The sequence below is a fragment of the Mustela nigripes genome, chromosome 6 (assembly GCF_022355385.1).
Source record: "Mustela nigripes isolate SB6536 chromosome 6, MUSNIG.SB6536, whole genome shotgun sequence".
Lineage (NCBI taxonomy): Eukaryota > Metazoa > Chordata > Mammalia > Carnivora > Mustelidae > Mustela > Mustela nigripes.
Window position 1 is genome coordinate 67,463,414 of NC_081562.1, and position 16,229 is coordinate 67,479,642.

Consider the following 16,229-nt stretch of genomic DNA (forward strand, 5'->3'; position numbering starts at 1 on the left):
TTGAGCTTCCCAAGGCATTTCCTGGTTATTCTTGTTCATGAGAAATGCTGCTCAATCTTAGCTTTACATCAGCTATTGCTCATGCTTTCCTATTCCACTGTTATAAGCCTGTAAAGATCCCATTGGAGGGTTTTGCCTGATCCCTGTTGCTGGCCTTCTCTTCTGAGTATTAGAATTTTAATCAACAACTTTAATCATTTTAGATTTAACTCAGCAGAAATGGAGTCCATCTTGAACTCTAAACAAGAATGTTTGCATAAGAAAATGATAAAAGAATCTCCCTATAGAACACACAGATCCATGACGAATGGTTAAGTAAAGTAAAGTTAGTGGCAAAGGAGAGGTAAATTAGTGGCAAATTTCTGATTATTTGTACAAGGATTGGTTTCTGCTACTTTAGGTTTTTGAAACTCAGTTTCTATTGTATCTACCTTTACGAATGAGCCAAAGCATGATGAATCGCTCTTTCCTGGAGGCCCTTGTTTTATTTGGTTCTGTCTTACTGACCTTAATGCTTTTTGCCTCATGTTATATGATTTATTTATGTCTTATCTTTCCTACCGAACTCTTAGCAACTTGGAGGCACAGAACTTACCACAATGCTTTTGTTTGAACAGATATTTTTACACATATTTGTTAAAGAAATGATGATAATAAGTGATTCACTAAAATGATAATGTTGGAGTTGGATGAAGTTCTAGCTGTCTTTTCTCAGGTGTTTCCTCACAGTTCACATACGGTTGATTCTTGTTTTTCCCAGTACATTGAATTAGCAAATACTGAGCCACTGTTCCTAGAAGAAATATGGGGTTAGGTTCCTGTGAGCCTCTGGTCACAATATTTTTCATCAGTCAGTACCATATAACCTTGTGTGTTATGTATATTTTTGTTTAAAGGCACTTTATTTAATACATATTGTTGATTCATTAACATTGAACTTATAGCAATCAGCCCTATAACTTATGCCCGAATGAAGCTTATGTAACATGAGTATTTTCTCCAGAAGGTACATAACAGCCTTATCCTTAGGACTACTGGACAGCACTTCAGCCCTATGCTTGGGACTGTTTTAAGCAATAAGCTCATCAACAAAAAGCACAGAAATGTGGAGAAACATGGCACTAACTAGACCATGAAAAGGATGCTTGTTTATAGTATAAGCAGAAATGAGAAGACAGAGCATTGTATTGTTCACCCTCACTGGGAATGTGCACACTGGAAACTCAAATTTTTTGCCACTCTGTCCATGTCCAAGAATGATTGCAAAAATGCCCAGACTGTTGCTCTGGGGGCTACAGATACATTTTCTTGAGTAGGAGAATTCATAAATACAGAATCAGCAAACAATGAAGATTGGCTGTATATACTTTTATATGTAAATGATTAAGCTACAGAAAGGACTAAGATCAGATAGCAGTGTTAGCTGAGGTGGCTACTTGGTCAGTGGTTCTCACATCGGCATTACCTGGAGAGGCTGCTAAAAGACTCATTTTCTTTTTTTTTTTTAATTTTTATTTTTTATAAACATATAATATATTTTTATCCCCAGGGGTACAGGTCTGTGAATCGCCAGGTTTACACACTTCACACCACTCACCATAGCACATACCCTCCCCAGTGTCCATAACCCCACCCCTCTTCTCCTATTCCCCCCACCCCCGCCCAGCAAGTTTGTTTTGTGAGATTAAGTCACTTATGGTCTTTCTCCCTCCCAATCCCATCTTGTTTCATTTATTCTTCTCCTACCCCCTTAGTCCCTCATATTGCATCACCACTTCCTCATATCAAGGAGATCATATGATAGTTGTCTTTCTCCGCTTGACTTATTTCACTAAGCATGATACCCTCTAGTTCCAGCCATGTTGTTGCAAATGGCGAGATTTCATTTCTTTTGATGGCTGCATAGTATTCCATTGTGTATATATACCACATCTGCTTTATCCATTCATCTGTTGATGGACATCTAGGTTCTTTCCATAGTTTGGCTATTGTGGACATTGCTGCTATAAACATTTGGTGCACATGCCCCTTAGGATCACTACGTTTGTATCTTTAGGGTAAATACCCAGTAGTGCAATTGCTGGTTCATAGGGCAGTTCTATTTTCAACATTTTGAGGAACCTCCATGCTGTTTTCCAGAGTGGTTGCACCAGCTTGCATTCCCACCTACAGTGTAGGAGGATTCCCCCTTCTCCGCATCCTCGCCAGCATCTGTCATTTCCTGACTTGTTGATTTTAGCCATTCTGACTGGTGTGAGGTGATATCTCATTGTGGTTTTGATTTGTATTTCCCTGATGCCGAGTGATATGGAGCTCTTTTTCATGTGTCTGTTGGCCATCTGGATGTAAAAGACTCATTTTCACCCTATGTTCAGAGTTTCTGATTCAGAGAACTGAGATGAATACTCAGAATTTGCATTTTTTAAAAAGATTTATTTATTTATTCCAAAGGGGGGGAGGAGAGAACACCTGAGAGGTCAGGGGAGCAAAGGGGGAGAGAGAGAGAGATAAATAGAGAGAAACCCAAGCAGACTCCATGCCAAAGTACTGACCCTGACACAGGGCTGGACCCTAGACCCTGAGATCATGATCCCAGCTGACACCAAGGATTGGCACTTAACCAACTGTTCCACCCAGGTTCCCTGAATCTGCATTTCAAACAATTTCCCAGGTGATGCTGGTCCTACTGGACCAGGGGCCACAATTTAAGAACCACTGGTCTAGGTAAAATACCACAAGCTTTGAAATAGTCTTTGACTCAAAACTTTTTCTTAAACCAGACTGTCCTATACTTGAGTTAATTCTAGTCTGAAACCTATTCATGTAATGTATGAAACTCTTAAAATAAGGTAATGTGTAAGTTTGCTAATTTTTTATAAGCTGTTCTTTTGTGTTTTGCTTTTAGGAACTCTTATGTTCGGTTGAGACATTTATGTACCAACACATGGGTAACAAGTACTAGTATACCCATAGACACAGATGAAGAGAGACCTGTTATGTTGAAGGTAAATGCTCCTGAGAGTGGTTTAAATTTTTGCCAGATGTGTGATTAGGATCAGGGAGTGATTGACATGGTCTTTACAATTCATCTTTACCAATATCAGAGATTATTGCAATTAATTTAATCAAGTATTCATTCTACCGGTTGCTTATATCACTGAACTAAGTGGCTTAGATGCTGTGCCCAAATCATAGGAGTGGCATGTAGAAAGGGGAGAAGGTCCCAATAGTACATTCTCTCTACACTGTTGACACAGAAGAAAAGGGCAATGGTTCTAGGTGGGCTTTGGGAACAAGGCAGGAAATGGGCATGGAAAATCTGTGTGTCCCTATGGTCTTTCATAGTGGATGATGCATGTGGGAATTATTGGGTGTGGGTGAGCAATTCCTGTCTTGTATTTCTTAAACAGTATAACGATGTGTTAGGATCTGAAAAATATTGCACAGCTATTTAAAAAAAAAACAAAAACTAATCTGAATGGAAAAAACACATTGCAGATTGGAACTTGCCAAACAAAAGAAGATAAAGAAGCATTTGCCATTGTGTCTGTCCCATTGTCTGAGGTCCGAGACTTAGACTTTGCCAATGATGCAAATAAAGTGCTGGCGACCACAGTTAAAAAGCTGGAAAATGGTACAATAACTCAGAATGAAAGGAGGTTAGTAACTTTTTAAGATGACTCTTAAATCATTAAGAGTCAGTTGTCAACTCTTGTGGTAAACCTCAAGTGAATGAATGACTCTAAGGGAATATTTAGAATGGTCTCCATAGCAGCACACCTGCTTCCAAACGCGCAGATCATGGTAAGTGAATGAAAATGGTGACATTAAAATCTGGTGGAATATTCACTTTTTCCATTTTGGCTTGGCTTGAAGACAGTTGTTTTTTTACTTGCCGATATTCCCTTTTAAATGTTTCGTAAAAGACTTGCCCTTCATTTAATATTTTGGATTTAAGAGTTCTAAAAGTCCTGAAAGAAGTTTCATGTTTTGGTATTCTTATTTATTTATTATTACTTCTTATTTTAAGAGTTCTAAAATTCCTAAAAGGAGTTTTGTGTTTTGGCATTCTTATTTATTCAAGACACATTTTTCTACTCTGGTACCACCAAATAAATACACGAGAAAACAAGGTCTAGCACTCTGCCCTTGTCCCAGAGAAACTGGATCCTTGATTCTTCAACTCTGGCTCTGGAGATAGTTGAGAAGGAGAGTGCTACGTCAATTTTGTCATTCCTACTTTGTGTCAGTACTGTAAATCTATTTTATCTATTCCTTCAAGTAGTCCTGAGATGGACATTATCCTCATTTTACGTAATTGGGGATTTGATTATGTGTGGTTTTAAAGTCTGTATGTTTTCAGTGTCCCAGAACAAAAGCACTCTCTTTATTTCCCTTCTTGATGATCTGTTTCATACCTTTACATCTGAACAAGAAAAAGCTTCTTGCCGATTTCCCAGGCATTCCTACACTGGAACTCTCATCACAGCTGGGGAGATGATAATTGGTGTAACCACTTTGGAAAATAGTTTGACGGTCCCTTGCAAAGTAAAAGAAATCACTCCCCATATAAGTAGAAACAAGCAGTGTGTGTTCTGTGACTGGCTCATTTCGCATAGTGTGATATCTTCTAGGTTTACCCATGTTGTCTCATATGACAGCATTTCCTTCTTTTTAAAAGCTGAATAATATTCCATTGTGTATATAAAGTAATATTTTCTTTAAATGCTCAGCCATCAATGGGCATTTAAGTTGTTCCTGTGTCTTGGCTATTGTTAACAAAGCTGGAAAATAGTCCAACTCAAACAGAGTAAGATAGTGGTTGCTACGGAGGGGCTGATGGGAAGGGGGGAATGAAGAGTTCTTGTTTAATAGGTATAAACTTTCATTTATACACAGTAATCTGTTGTGCAATATTGTGCCTATAACTAAGGGTACTGTATTGTGCGCTTAAACATTTGTTAAGACGGTAGATCTCATACACGTTCTTACCACCAATGTGCACACATACACACGATCCATGACTCACCAGTTCTTCTCCTCGACTACACATTTTTGAGCATCTGTCCAAAAAAAACCCCTACACATGTGCACCAGGACCCCTATATACAGCCTTATTATCAACAACCCCAGACTTCAAAAACCATCTGATGTTTATCACCAGTTGAATAGATGAATACAAATTTGGTACATTCATGTGATGGGATACAGTATAGCGATGACAATAAATGAACTACATCTATGTGTAATAACATGGATAGATCCAATAAACTTAAGACTGAGCTAGGACCAGACACAGATACATTCACTGTGATACTATTTCTACAGTTCAAGAGCAGGCAAAGTGAAATTCTGTTTCTTTCGAGTGCTTAAGCAATGGGCAGAACTATAAAGAAATGCAAGAAGATGACTGTCACAAAAATCCGGGTGGTGTTTTCCTGAGAGGGAAGGGATTCAAGGAGGCTCCTGCCATGTCCAATTTCCTGCTCTGGGTGGTGGCTTTATGCGGTCGCCTTAGAGGTATTCCACAACTAAACATTTATGTTTTATGCATCCTTAGATGTATCTTATAATGCAAAGGAACAAAAATCCAACTTGCTTTTTCCCACCACGATCTGTAGAAAAACATCACAAATATGCAAACAAATGGATACCTGTTTCTCCACTTACTTTCTGTTCTTACCTCTGTTTTTCCACTCACAAATGTGAATTTGAAAATAACTCTTGTATATTCAATTGTACCTCAAACTTCATTGGAAAAAACGAATGAAGCCCAAAAGCTGACCCAACTGCCCAACTCTTCTGGACTATAGACAATTAGATATCTGAGCTGGATCATCAGAAATACTTTTTATCTGCCTGTTACTTGTCTGTTAGTACTTCCTTTTGATGAACCCATTTCTTTGTCTCTGTCACTCTCATATATGCACAGAAATTTACTCAGCCTCACCTAAAAAGTCTCCCATGCTAATAGTAAGGTGTTTCTTGAGGAAAAGGACAAGTAAAGAGTAGATATGAGCCCTCCCCCATAGCTGGTTGTAACCGGGAGCAAGTTGCTTGTCAGTTTCTGCCAGAAAGAATCTTGCCCCCTCATGATTCCTTTTTTTTTTTTTTTTTAAAGATTTTATTTATTTATTTAACAGAGAGAGAGAGTGAGAGAGCACAAGTAGTGGGGAGAGCAGGCAGAGCAGGCAGAGGGAGAAGCAGGCTCCCTGCCGAGCAAGGGGAGTGATGCAGGACTCCATCCTAGGACCCTAGGATAATGACCTTATCTGAAGGCAGATGCTTAACTGACTGAGCCACCCAGGCGTCCCTCCCCCTCATGATTCTTTTTTTTTTTTTTTTTTAAAGATTTTATTTATTTATTTGTCAGAGAGAGAGTGAGTGAGAGCGAGCACAGGCAGACAGAGTGGAAGGAAGAGTCAGAGGGAGAAGCAGGCTCCCTGCGGAGCAAGGAGCCCGATGTGGGACTCGATCCCAGGACGCTGGGATCACGACCCGAACCGAAGGCAGCTGCTTAACCAACTGAGCCACCCAGGCGTCCCTCCCCCCTCATGATTCTTAAAGGAAGGTCTGGACCAAGGACTGAGCAGGGATCATATGTTTTTATTTTCCCTGCTTCTTTCCCATGTTTTAGAGTAAGAAAGAAACATCAGAAGAAAGAGAAATATGCCCGAGAAATATCAAGTTGCAATTATTGATTTTAATTTAGTAATTTTAGGAAAGTCATCTCCCACTGATATTCATTCAAAGCTGCCTGTCAGGACAGTGGAGCTTATTGGCATACTTGAATGCATTTACATTATTTTCTCTGTTTTAGAATTCAATATAAAATTCTTTCTGAAAATACCTCACAACTCAGACTTTTTCCCCCTCTAGAGAATGAAGTTATTATTAGATCTTCTTTTACTCAAACCAGAAAAAATGAGACAAGGTCAGAGGGAAGGTGTTAGAATATTGCAGATCTACCTCAAAATGCCGGCATTGTTAGAATTCTCATTCATGGCTCCCCCTTCACTCGCCCTAGGATGGCCTCTAGAGGCACAAGCCACTCTGCTCCAAGAGCCTCAACCTCAGATATTTTTCAGTGGAATTTTCTCATCTTACTGCGCAAAGTTGCACCAACAAAATAGAGAGTATTGGGAACATATTTGCGGGTGGGAGAGGAGGGAGCCTGCCGTGGGGTTAACTGCTGTTCAGAGCTGAAAGAAATGATGCATAGAGTCCTCAACCAGAATCTCTGCGCCATGTTTTACGAGGGTACAGAAAGAGATGTGGGCTTCCTCAGCGGCATTTATAGTTCAGAGATGTAATTAATTCGTGTATATCGAACTCCTGATACACGCCAGGTGCTGTGACATGCAGCAGGCATACACGCTCATAATGTGGCAGTGAACAAAGCAGCCCATGGCCATGTTTTTATGCAGTTTACTGGTTTGAGGTTGGTTCTGATTCCTCACGATAGAAACTCAGGATCTAGAATAGTGGTCATCCCACATAGAGTCACCACATCTGATGTCCTTGTTTGTTTGCTTTTTCAGATTGGATATCCTTGTAATTCAAAGTTAGTATCTTCCTTAGCAATACCATTTGCCCTTAGATTTTATTTGCCTGATGATACTGTTGCTACACTAACTATCTTCTGTTGAGTATGTGTCTAAAGCCGCTTTTTGAGTGTCAGTTAATTTCGATTTCCTGGTCATTTTGTTTTAGTCTCTTGTGAGCAACACAGAACTAGATTTTGTTTTTTATTTATTATTTATTATTATGTTTTTTATTTATTATTATGATTTTAAAAAATATTTATTTATTTATTTGAGAGTGACAGAGAGTGAGTGGTGGGCGAGGGGCAGAGGGAAATGGAGAGAGAAGGAGAGAATCTCAAGCAGACTCCCCGCTGAGCACAGAGCCCAATGTGGGGCTCCATCTCATGACCCTGAGATCATGACCTGAGCTGAAATCAAGAGATGGACACTAATTGACTGAGCCACCCCGGTGCCCTCAGAGAACTAAATTTAAAAGATCTAATCTGATCCCTTTCTTTTCTCCCTCTTGTTGTGTAGTTTGTGCTCTCAGTTCTCAGATCGATTTCTTGGGTGTTCAGAATGATTTGATACTTATCTATATGTGTTCGAGGGATAAGACAAGCATAGGGTCCCCCTACTACTCCACCACTTTAACTCCTCACCTAATTGGATTCCTTTCATCTGGAGTCCCCATCTTCCAGTAATTCTCCAAAAAGACCAACATAAAGAGAAAGAGGAGGGGCCCCCACTATATTCTCTAGGCTTTTTAGAAAACATGGAGTGGTTCCTTTGGCCACGTACATGCAAATATACGATTTGTGAACATCAAGGGAACCAGCACTGTTCGAAAAGGAACACCCACACATGTTACCATGGCAAAGCTGGAAGAGTCTACAACATTTCCCAAGATGCTGTTGGCATTGTTGTAAACCAACAAGGGTAGGACTGTTGCCAAGAGGATTAATGCATTTTAAGCACTCAAAGAGCAGAGATAGCTGCCTGTACAGTATGAAGGAAAATGAACAGAAAAAGAAGGAAACAGAAGAGAAAGGTACTTGGGTTCAAAGGAAGCTCCAGCCTATTCCACCCAGAGAAAAACACTTTGTGAGAACCAATGGAAGGGAGCCTGAGCTCCTGGAACCCACTCCCTATGAACTCACAGCATGATAAGTGTAAAAAAAAAATAGAAGACCTGAGGCCAATCAATCAATCAATCAATCAATCGAATCTGATAGTCTTTAAATCGTTTTCATTTAAGAAATATGTGTTCAAGTGTGCGTGGGTAGCTCAGTCAGTTAAGTGTCTGCCTTCGGCTCAGGTCGTGATTCTGGGCTCCCCCCTTGCGGGGAGTTTCCTTCTCCCCCTGCTCCTTCTCTCTTATGATCACTCTCTTTCTCTCTCTCTCACTGATAAATAAATAAAATCTCTCCTTTTTGGGGTGCCTGGGTGGCTCAGTGGGTTAAAGTCTCTGCCTTCGGCTCAGGTCATGATCTCAGGGTCCTGGGATTGAGTCCCGCATCGGGCTCTCTGCTTGGCAAGGAGCCTGCTTCCTCCTCTCTCTGCCTGCCTCTCTGCCTGCTTGCGATCTCTGTCTGTCAAATAAATAAAATCTTAAAAAAAAACAAAAACTCTCCTTTTTAAAATCTCTCTTAAAAAAAAAAAAAGAAATAATGTGTTTGGATTTATTCTAATTCTTTTCTTTAGTGTAGTTTCTTTTTCCTGTACTGGTTTAAAAGCTTTAGGTCATGTTGCTATTCTTTAGCAATTGCCCTTAAATTCTTGCCATTCATTTTAACTGCATAACTGCATACTCTTTCCTATAAAATTTGAAGCTATTAAATATTTATTTCTTCTGCTCATGGGAGAAAAGTACTTTTTGCTCATGGGAGAAAATGCACTGATACTCTCCTTCACATCTTTCTTGGAATATTTGTCTAGAACCATAGTTCTGTGTTAATTATTTTTGTTTAAAATTTTCATTTAATAATAGTTGATACGTGCAAAGAAGTAGGTGTATCCTATAAATTATGATATACCACTTATTCATTAAATTTTTTATTTTTAAAAACTAGTTTTACTATGAATTGTATTTCATGTTATATTTTACCTCTTCTGCTTGCTGAAATGTATTCCGTAAAGCTGTTCAGTCAGGATCTATGGTAAATCCTCTGAATTTTTGAATATATGAAAATATATTTATTTTGCTGCCACTCTTAAGTACTATTTTAACTATATATAGAATGTCAGCTTGACAGTTATTTTCCCTTAGTATTTTAAGGTTATAATGTAATTATTTTTAGATATATTTTGTTTTCATTAAGAAGTCTTTTGTTGATAGAATTTTTACTTTATTGACCTTTATGCTTTACTTTTTGGGAATTTTGTACATTTTTTCTTTGTCTTTAATGTCCTGAAGTTTTACTCTCGTGTATTTACAAGGAAATTTGTAATGCATTTAAAAAAATTGAGGTACAGTTGACATACAACATTATATTAGTTTCAGGTGTACAACATAATTGCTTGATATTTGTGTATATCATGATATGATCACTACAGTAAGTCTAGTTAACATCTGTCACCATATAGATTTAGAGAAATTTTATTTTCTTGTGATGAGAGCTTTAAAGATTTACTCTCATAGCAACTGCTGGATATATGATAGAGTATTTTTAATTATTGCCACTATGCTGTATATTACCCCCCCAGGACTTATTTATTGTATAACTGGAAGTCTGTACCTTTTGAGTTTCTTCACCCATTTCACTAACTCCTTTTACCTCTCACTTCATGTCTGGCAATCTGTTCTCTGTATCTGTGAGTTCATTAAAAAAACCTTTTATTTTTTAAACATAAGGAAATTTAATTTTTGTTTTTCACACCTAACATTTAAGGTATGCTTTTACTGTGTGTACTTATGTTTTCCTTTAATTCTGAAGTTTTCAGCCATTTTCTTTCAAATGCTACTTCTTAATCTTTTCCCTCTTTCCTCTCTCTTGGAACTCCTATTAAATACACATTTGAGCCTCTTAATTCATCGTCTTTATCTCTTAACTTTCTTTTTACAATTTTCCTTTTTAAATCTCTCTGTTCTGCTTTCTGGATTGATTTTTTATACTGTCTTACGAATCACTAATTTTTCTTAGAAAGTGTGCAGAATAGTTTAACTTCATGAATTAGATTTTTATTTAAATGATTATAATTTTATTTCTCATTTTTCTGTTGGTTCTCTTGTGTATCCACCTTTTCATTCATATCTGCCTTTTTAAGATGTTTATCTTTTTTGGTATATAATTGCTTTCTTAATCTCTTTGGTGATGGAAAAAAAACTTATTTAAAAATAATTTCGAAATTGTTCCGTTACTTGCATTTTGTTGGTAATGAATTGGCCTCTTGATTTTCTCTTATAGGCTTTTTTATTTATTTGGGAGAAGAGAGTGCTCAAGAGAGAATGAGTGGGGTGAGGGCATAGGGAGAGGGAAAAGCTCAAGCAGGCTCCATGCCCAGCTCAGAGCCCAACATGGGGCTCGATCCCATGATCCATGAGATCATGACCTGAGCCAAAATCACGAGTCAGACACTTCACGGACTGGACCACCAGTGCCCTGGGTCTGGCTTCATGTCCTTTTCCCCCTTATGCTTTGGAATTTGAATATGCAGGCTCTTCTTAGGTGTGTGGTTTTTGCTTTTCCTTTCTTTTCATTTGTTTATCGCCTCTATCAGTTTCACGGTTGCCTCCACTTGGCACGTCTCAGCTAGTTGAGGAGTGAAACTGAGGACGAAGAGTCCGAGTCCTGTGGCAATTTGAGGCTCAGCTGTTGAGATCACAGGTGGTGAGGTCCAGTCCTGTCGTGAATTTCCTCTCTTTCCTGCTACCACTGCATAGCCAGAGCTGAAAAGGAGCCACCAAGTTTTAAGGTTCTTTTAAGAGGTGGAAATCCTCCTTTAATACCTGCTTTCATGCCTTCAGCTTAGTTCCCTACCATGTGCTTTTAGTCCCAGTTACCTGGCAAGGATTGAACAGTATCCTTGCTTATCACTGTGTTTTTTCTTTTCTTTTCTTTTCTTTCCTTTTCTTTTCTTTCTTTCTTTCTTTTTTTAATAAAGATTTATTTATTTGAGAGAGAGTGAGCACAAGTTGGGGGTGGGGGAGAGGAAGAGGGAGAAGTAGGCTCATTGCTGAGCAGGTAGCCCAATGCGGGACTCGATCCCAGGACACCAGGATCAGGACCTGAGCCAAAGGCAAACACTTAACTTACTGAGCCTCCTGGGCACTCCTTGCTGTGTTTTTCTTATTTTGTTCCTAATCCACAGAGCTTTTTATTTTTTTAGGTATATCTTTCAAACAATATATTTTAGTTATCATTTCCACGTATGACAAAGTCTCACAAATGTCTTTAGTACAAGCAAATAAGATTGAATGATTTAGTAGGACAAACCACTTCTGAGTATAGAATTGGAGTTTGATCTAAACTGAAAAAACCCAGTTGCTTTGCCACAGGTGGGGTGCTTGAGGTGAAAAAGGGGAAAAAAAGTTTCAGAGGTTAAGAGACAAGACTGGTTTTCTTGCCTTCCGTTGCCCCATCAGCAGAGTAATCAGGCTGTGTAAGCAGAACTAATGTATAGTGATCCTCCATTAAACTGTTGATTGTCATTCCAGTAACTGTCCCCAGTTGAGGCCATTTGGAAGACTTTGAAACTGAGTGATTTATAGCTGTCCCACAGTTGTGCTTTCTTAGATGTTGAAACATTGCAACACATTTAACTTGAAACAGGAGAAAAAGAATATTAATAATTTTAAAAGAAAATACATCTATTTATGCTCAAACTCGACTTGTAGATAGAACAGATAGCAACTGAAGTTCAACTTTATTTCAGCTGGTTGAAGAAACCTGGGCTGAAAATAATTTTTATTTTTAGGAATACCAGAATGATTTGGAGGACATTAAGTCAAAATTTCAAAAGAAATTCACACCACATTTCAATGCACACAAATCATAGTTGACATTTCTGTGGTTGCCCTCAAAGGTTATGAGAGTGAATCCTACACAGGCACATTTTTGAAAAGAAACAGATTGGGTTAACATTTAAAATAGGTACCCCAGGGGTGCCTGGGTGGCTCAGTGGGTTAAAGCCTCTGCATTCGGCTCAGGTCATGATCCCAGGGTCCTTGGATCAAGCCCCACGTCGGGCTCTCTGCTGAAGGGAGCCTGCTTTCCCCTCTTTTTCCCTCTGCCTGCCTCTCTGCCTACTTGGGATCTCTGTCTGTCAAATAAATTAATAAAATCTTTAGAAAGAAAAAAAAAAAGGTACTCCAAGAAAACATAGAATCTCTGGAGTGTTGGAGTAGAATTTATGATTCCTGGAAATAGGCTAAAATTTGGCTGTAGATGGCTAAATTCTGGATTAAGGTATGTCCATTTGGCTCCAAGAAAGTTACTTTCTCTTTTAGGAGGTAGATCGGAGACAGATCAAGATATTTCCTAACTGAATCCATTCTGCACTTTTCTGGATTTGTTGACTCTTTTATATTGTAGTTTTCTTATCGATGTCATCATGATTGACCATGCTAATTATAGTGAATGATATGCTGACATGTATAGATACATACATGTGTATGTATTTGCTGAACAAAATTTTTCAAAAATTAAAAAATTTATATGGAAGATGATAAAGAGCAGACAGGAAGGAGAAACAAGACAGCTAAGGAAGGAAGGGTTTTCAAGATACTTATGGTTCTAAATGCCTCTGAAATTCAAGTAATATTTAATAACTAAAATGTAGAGTTTAAGGTGAACATTAGTGTATGATTTTAGACTGATATGATTTTTGTAGATCAGGTAATAGTTTAAGAACAGTTTTTTTTTACTACTAAAAACGATTTTTTTTAAAAAAAATTTCATTTATTTGACAGAGAGAGAGAAGCACAAGCAGGGGGGGAATGGCAGGCAGAGGGAGAAGCAGCCTCCCCATTGAGCAAAGAGCCTGATGTGAGACTCAATCCCAGGACTCCGAGATCATGACCTGAGCCAAGGGCAGATGCTTACCTGACTGAATCACCCAGGCATCCCTAGTTTAAGAACAGTTTAGAACAGCTGATTGCTTGCTCTGAATCTGTTCACAGATCATTTTAGTTTTTTCCTGTTCTGTTCACTGGAGGTATAGAAGTGTGGTGAGTATTAGAAAATGGAGTTTGAGTCAAAAGTAGAAAAGTGATTTGAATTTAGAAATTTAGAAGTTGAGCTGTCCTCTGTTAAGCAGAAATACTCTTCTTTGCTGGTTAGTCATAGAAAAGGATCTGGTGGTGGTAGCCTATCAACTCTTCTCCTGTTGGGGCTCATGTGGCTTTAGTTCATAATTGTCTTTGCAAATACTTGACTAGAAGCTTGAGGCAGGACTGGGGGCTGCAGGAGCTGGAGAAGGCTTTGTAAATCTTTGTAAAGATTTAGGTAAATGTCAACTGAATTAGGTATTTTGTTGGTGAAAGAATGTTTATTACAAAATACTCTCAATGTTCTAATGTTTCAGTCCTTAAGTATTTATTAAAAAAAATTTTCCAAAATTAGAGTAAAAATTCCTTTTCATTTTATGATAGGTTTGTAACCAAATTATTGGAAGACCTCATCTTCTTTGTGGCTGATGTACTCAATAATGGACAAGAAGTTCTGGATGTGGTTATCACTAAGCCAAACCGAGAACGTCAAAAATTAATGAGGGAACAAAACATATTGGCACAGGTGAATGTTTTCATATACTACATTGGCATATTTAGTTTTTTTGAATTGTAGCATCAGGGAAGTCCTTGTGTTAACTATTGCCGTGTAATAAATTACCCCAAGACTTTGAGGCTGAAAACAACAGATACTAGTTACACAGTTTCTGAATCTGGGAGTGGGTTAGGAATCTGGGAATGACTTGGGTGGTGGTTCTTGCTCAGAGGCTTCCACAAGGTCGCCTGTCAAGGTGTTGCCTGGGGCTGTAGTCATCTCAGGCTTAAACCGAAGAGGATTCACTTCCCAGCGCACTCCCACGAGCCTCTACTAGGACTGCCTTGAGACTGGGAAGCTTCTTTCCATAGAAATGAGGGATCCAAGAAAGAATAAGAGAGGGCACCTAGATGGAAGCTACAGTCTCTTTAATAACTCAGTCTGAGACGTGACATCTTACCAGTTCTGTTGTGTTCTAGAGTCAGTTCCAGGAGGCAGGGATCAGTGGGGCCATGTAGAGACAGCTTCCTGCAGACCTCTCACAAAACCTACAGGGTCAGACTATCTCCAGAAAACATGCTGGAATAATTTTCTAGGTAGAATTTCCAGGATGACTTGGAAAGTGCCATCTCCATCTATTTCCTACTTCTGTCTCTCTCTTCCCTAGAAAGTGGGGCAGTCTAGTCATCAGCTCACAAGTCCTCTGCACAATGTTCTAGCTTTTTCCCTGGAAGTCTAGAGCTGCACTTATACTATGTCTTTCAGAAATTGTTCTTAACACACCGGTAAATTAATTCCTTCCTGATAATATACACATATGGGCATGCCTACTTTTCTGTGTGTGTGTTTTTTTTTAATGTGGTTAATTGTCATACACAGTAATGGGCTTCTGCAAGGAAGATACTTAAAAAATAAAAAAAAATCATGTTATTAATATATGTATTCTTGTGGAGTTGGGAAAGGAGAATAGTAGATATATTGCTAATTAATATTCCATGGCTGATTGTCTGAAAATATAAAATCAACATTTCTCTCAAAGAAAATAAAGGTTGCAAATCTAATGAGACAAAGGCTTTTCTGACATTAGCATTCTTTTGTATAAAACATTTGATTTCAAGGACTTTTAGGACCTCGAATGATTTATTAATATTATTTCAACTAACATATGTCTAATCTTTTATTTCAGTATTTTAAATATAAAATGCAAGGTTTAGTGAATATAAAATTATTGAAGTAATGCTAATTTGTACTGTAGTTCATGAACTTTCTGTTTTGGTTTCTTGTATTAATACTCATGCCCTTGTATAGGTGCATCCTCATAAAAATTTACTCATCCTACCAGCTCATCCCTGGGTGACCTTACCTGCTGTCCTGTTGCCTCAAAGAGTTAGATTCCTCAATACTTTTTAGCTGTTTCCCAGCTGCTCACCTTGGTATGATGTGAGTCATTACATACTACCAAGTGGCACTTTATTTATTTGAATCCTGATACATTCATTGATTTGGCGACATTGTTTTGTACCAAGAACAATAAATGAACTCTTTCTGAAAGAGGTTTGGAGGCAGTACTTGGAGGTCATTCTCTGATGTCAATTTCAGATGAAAAGTAAATGTTTCCTTTATATTATTTTGATTTTAAAAAGTTATAGAACATTAATAGAAGTAATTATAAAGCCTACAGAAATGAAACTTTTTTAGTTCATTTGATTATGTTCACATAATTTGGTACAACCCGACATCTTTATATTTTTAATTTAATTTAATTTTTTAAAAAGATTTTATTTATTTATTTGAGAGAGGGAAAGAGAGAGCATGAGTGGGGGGAAGAGCAGAGGGAGAGAGTGAAGCAGACTCCCTGCTGAGCAGAGAGCCTGATGCCAGCTGGCTCTTGAGATCTTGACTTGAGCCAAAGGCAGATGCCCAACAGAATGAGCCATCCAGGTATCCCTATGTTTCTTCTTCTTCTTCTTCTTCTTCTTCTTCTTCTTCTTCTTCTTCT

At 38.3% G+C, this 16,229-nt stretch overlaps 1 protein-coding gene across 3 annotated transcripts in view; it reads left to right on the forward strand.

Annotated features, from left to right (window-relative positions):
- Positions 1-16,229, forward strand: part of ITPR2 (inositol 1,4,5-trisphosphate receptor type 2) — a 496,325-nt gene that overhangs the window by 134,855 nt on the left and 345,241 nt on the right. For all 3 annotated transcript variants that reach the window (XM_059402747.1, XM_059402745.1, XM_059402746.1), the window contains exons 12-14: positions 2,906-3,005; positions 3,499-3,659; positions 14,119-14,260. In XM_059402747.1, coding sequence (XP_059258730.1) covers positions 2,906-3,005; positions 3,499-3,659; positions 14,119-14,260 — 403 coding nt within the window. The remainder of the gene's footprint in view (positions 1-2,905; positions 3,006-3,498; positions 3,660-14,118; positions 14,261-16,229) is intronic.